This window comes from Pteropus vampyrus, unplaced genomic scaffold (assembly GCF_000151845.1).
Source record: "Pteropus vampyrus isolate Shadow unplaced genomic scaffold, Pvam_2.0 Scaffold95, whole genome shotgun sequence".
In the NCBI taxonomy this organism is placed as follows: domain Eukaryota; kingdom Metazoa; phylum Chordata; class Mammalia; order Chiroptera; family Pteropodidae; genus Pteropus; species Pteropus vampyrus.
Window position 1 is genome coordinate 5,574,369 of NW_011888876.1, and position 4,451 is coordinate 5,578,819.

The 4,451-nt window shown below is 41.0% G+C and overlaps 1 protein-coding gene across 9 annotated transcripts in view; it reads right to left on the reverse strand.

Annotated features, from left to right (window-relative positions):
- Positions 1 to 4,451, reverse strand: part of RABGAP1 (RAB GTPase activating protein 1) — a 134,718-nt gene that overhangs the window by 22,993 nt on the left and 107,274 nt on the right. For all 9 annotated transcript variants that reach the window (XM_023533085.1, XM_023533087.1, XM_023533086.1 and 6 more), the window contains 2 exons: positions 3,873 to 3,914; positions 3,491 to 3,619 (listed from right to left, as the gene is read on the reverse strand). In XM_023533085.1, coding sequence (XP_023388853.1) covers positions 3,491 to 3,619; positions 3,873 to 3,914 — 171 coding nt within the window. The remainder of the gene's footprint in view (positions 1 to 3,490; positions 3,620 to 3,872; positions 3,915 to 4,451) is intronic.

Genomic DNA, 4,451 nt, shown 5'->3' on the forward strand with positions numbered 1-4,451 from the left:
TGATGTGCCCTGTGTACCTCGTAAGAAATGATATACTTACAGAAGCCGTACAAATACCAGAAATGACATTATAATGATTAAAACACAACAACGACAACCACAAAAGTAGGTATTTGCTTCCTGGCTTGGCACGTGAGGCAAAGTATTCCCTATTCTCATCTTAATCCGGAAGTACAACTTTGAAAAATGAGCCGCAAATTAAAAAAAAAAAAAAAAAAGTTAAAAGATAATGAAATGGAATTTCAATGAGTTACAGGCCAATGTCTCATTTCTAAATCCCACACCAAAAAGTTCAAAAGCAAGCTTCCAAGGAGTCACACAGCAGGACCTTTTCCAAGCTCCAAACCCCTAGATGATCATCTGCATTCCTGTGTTGGCTGAGGCACTCTGATCTCGTGTAGCCCACATAATGCAGGGCTTGCCAAAGATTTTCTTATTTTTGAGCTGACAAATTAGTGCTGTGACTGAGGTTCTTCCCCATCAACTGGCTCAACTACTGCCTGTATCTCCCTTAATATTGTCAGTCGTAAGTACAGCTGCCAGAGCACAAACTAATCATCACTAACTAAGCTGTACACACCTTTCAGCAGAAAAATCTCACTCTTTCCTGTCCTGGTGAATCCGTAGGCTTTCTACGCTGTGAATCAATTTCAAGAAAAATTACTCTCTTTCTACCCGAAACCATGTGCAAGTAGGGGACTCACCCGGAGTACACCCCGGCCATGCAGTTCTCCAGGGCCAGGAGGAGTCAGGTATCTAAACATAGAACGTGCAGCCCTGTCTGCCTCAACTCCTTGAAAGCACAGGTAAGAAAAAGAAGACATTAGGCACCTCTCCCCTGGACTATGGAAATACATGATCCACGTATTATTAATGTGTTTCAAGATACTGAAAATCCAAAAGGTAAAACCCTCGACTAGAAGATACCTTTAAGCCTTGCCTAAATCCATGTTAACTCTTCTTTGGAAAACACTTTTGGTAGAAACAACAACAAATTCATTTATTCACTCATTCGACCAATATTTATATTCCAGATCCTATTCTTATGCTGGAAATCAGAAGTAAACAAAAGAGATAAAGTCCCTTCTGTCACAGGTTTAATTCCAGTGTGTGTGTGTGTGTGTGTGTGTGTGTGTGAAGGGGGGAAGAATTAATAGTCAAATAAACATAAACTAATGTGAAGTAGTGATAAGTTATATCCAGCAAATAAGGGTAGCGAGGGAAGTGTTGGAGGCAGCTGCCCCTGCAGACAATGTAATTGGAGCGGCCTCTGTGACGGCATGATATTTGAATCTAAGACTGAAGGAGGCGACACTGAAGCCACACAGACATTGAGAGAACATTACGGACAGAGACCGACCAGTGAAAAGGCCTGAGGAGTGAACATGCCTGGCCTGCTTGAGGACGGCAAGGAGGCCAGGTGCCTGGAAGGGAAGGAGGAGGCGGGCAAAGGAGGCGGAGATGAAATCAGACAGATGGCCGAGGGGTCAGATGGTGCCAGGCCCTGTAGGCCAAGGCAAGAACTCAGTTTTATTCTGAGATAAGAAGCCATTAGAGAGTTTTAAGCAAGGGAGAGATGGGATCAAGGGAAGTCCGGGAGGAAACCACGGAGGAAAAAGGAAGACCAAGGAGTCTACTGGAATATTCCAGAAGAGACGTGAGATGATGATGGTTAGCCCAGAATGCTAGTGATGAAGGGAGCTGGAAGTGATCACGTGCAGGATATATTCTGATGACAGGGCTTGGATGTGGAGTGTGAAGATGTGGAGTGAGAGAGAAACAGAAGTTGAGGATGATACCGAGATTTTTGGCCTGAGCGACCGGGGACCACAAACTGACATGGGGACACTGAGAAAGGAGCAGGCTCTGGAAGGCAGAAATCGCGAGCAAGTAGGAGGCAGCAGCCTCTGTGTGCTGACCCAGGCTGGGGTGGAAAGAGTGACTCAAAGAACCTCAGAGCTCACTTGGTTTTCTGCTCTGTGTACAAACTCGGCATCTGTGAAGATGTCTCTGAAAAGGGTTTCATATCTGCTTGAAAAACCAGAGAGGAAAAATCACAGTGGCAGCCATCGTCTCTTGAACCTTACTAGTCACCAGGCACTACAGTAAGCGCCATACGCATAATGCGGTTAATTCTCATACATAAAAGCACTTAACCACAGCACCTGGCACGTGAAAAAATATCATTAAATGTTATCCATAATATTTGTGAAGTACGTCCCATTCTAACTGCAATGATAACTTTGAGTATTTTTAATTTCTACAAGTTCTATTTTCTTTTTTGTTTGTTTGAAAATATCCCATTCTTTTTGTCTTATGATTTTTATTGTTTCTTGGACTAACAGGCAGTATTTGTATCCCCCTTTGAAAAGCACTGCAGCCAATCAAGGTCTTACTTAAACTTTATGCACAGGTTTTGGTTTCGGCTGCCTCCTGAAGGCCAAGGTCACATCATGTGTCTGAGCATTAAAACCCTAATACCTACCTGTGGTTCCATAGCCCACGGGATGCTGTTTCATCAGTCCACACACACTAGCTTTGAGCTTTGTTTCAGGTTCCTGGACATTTCTCTTTTTATCTTTCAAGTTCGTCCAGGTATTCAAACATTTCTTGGGTTATATTTTATTTAACATCTCCAAGTGTTTAAAGAAGAGCAGCCTGAGTTAGCTCAGTCTGACATATAAATAACCAGAACCAGAAGTGCAGTGCTATTTTACAGATGAGGAAATTGCGCCTTAAATCAGCAAAGTAACTTTGAATTCAGTTCTTTCTGCCCAGTCCATGCTGTCTGTATTCAGTAGATAGCGAAGCTTCTGCCCCACCACCTTTGCCTGACTCACTAAGCCCAGTTCTACTCACGGGGGTCACACAAGGTAAGTAAGCCGGTCAGTCTCTTACGCACCCCATAAGAATATGAATACAACTACTTATTCTGTCCCCCATTTGCCTCTGCCTGAAAATATCAAACTAAACTCCTTCGATTACTTTTTCATGTTCTATAAAAACAAAATTTTATTTTAACATAAACACAAGGAGATCTTTTATTTTTTTAATCTTAAAAAATTGTATAAATCCTAAATGTCACTGGAAAAAAAAAAAACCAAAAAAAAACGAGTGGGTTTTCCTCATGTATTATTAGTTTCATTTTAGAGAATGTCTGACCATAACAACAAATATTGAAAGTTAAAAGACAGCACAGTAGAAATCAGGAAACCTGCGTTCTGTCACTCACTAGCTGTATGACTCATGGGAGCTACAACTTGTTTGTTTTGGTTTGTCTTCAAAATAGGGATAATAATACCTTTCCTAGAGTTCAAAGGTTGGGGAGGCAATGAGATTTAATAATATGTATGAAAATACTTGAAAAAATATATACCAAAAAAAAAATTATCATTATTATTGTAAATGTGTTGTAAATGTTGATTGATCGAGTAATAAGGAAATACTAGCTGAACAAAGGAAATCCAAATTAATGCAAAAATTATTTTACCTTCATGTTGCAAGCTAATTCCATTAGCTTTTTTGCATTTTCTTCTGAGCGATATCTCTTAGGAAGCTGAACCCTGAAGAACTTCAAGGCACCTTCAAAGTCTGTCAATAGCAAGTCATCCTTGGAAGTCTTGAAGAAAGAAAATACAACTATGTATAGAAAATGTTCTTTGCTATGAAGATGCACAAGAAGCATTTTATAATCCCAGCGCCTTCATAACCCCCAGAAGATACTTTGTAGCCTTTAGCAGAGCCACTTGCACACGTCCACTGTCGGGGACAACGTTAGGGCACAGTAGCTGCTTGGAATGAGATTAAGACCAAGATATTGCCAGAGTTGAACAGAGAATGCCAGACACCTCTACTTATGAATAAATGAGTACCTTTAGTAATCCGAGGGCGACATTAAAAATAACACTTATTCCCTAAAAGAGAAAACACAAAAGAACATTTTCAGTGTTTATATCTGGACTATTAAGCCATTTGACCCCACAATTTTAGAGAAATTGTAAAAACTTAAGTGAAAAAGGAGTGTCTGGAAAATACTTTGGAAAATAAAAATTACGGAGCCACTACTGAAGAACCACTTAAACTAGACCCAGTCTCCTATTTTGCCGAGAGAAGAGCTTTTCTAGCCCTATTCTCACATTCAACAAGAAAGAACATTTCTCCAAAGTATTCTACGCTTCCAAACATTTTAAAACATCAGACGCATAAAACTGTGATCAGGAAATGACTCCTGGTGGACTTTTTATTTTGTGCTACCTGCCTCCAAGCAGAGCAATCGCTCTGTCTGTGAGCCCTAGGTCCAGAGCTGAGTCTGCTCAGGGCTTCCTCCCCTCTGCCTCCCTTCATCTCATCATTCTAGGATGGTGGGCGAAGAACAGAGGAGGAGAGGCACTAACACCTGCGGATCAAGTTAAACTATGAAGTTTGGGGCCTTGGTTTCCAGAACTGATATT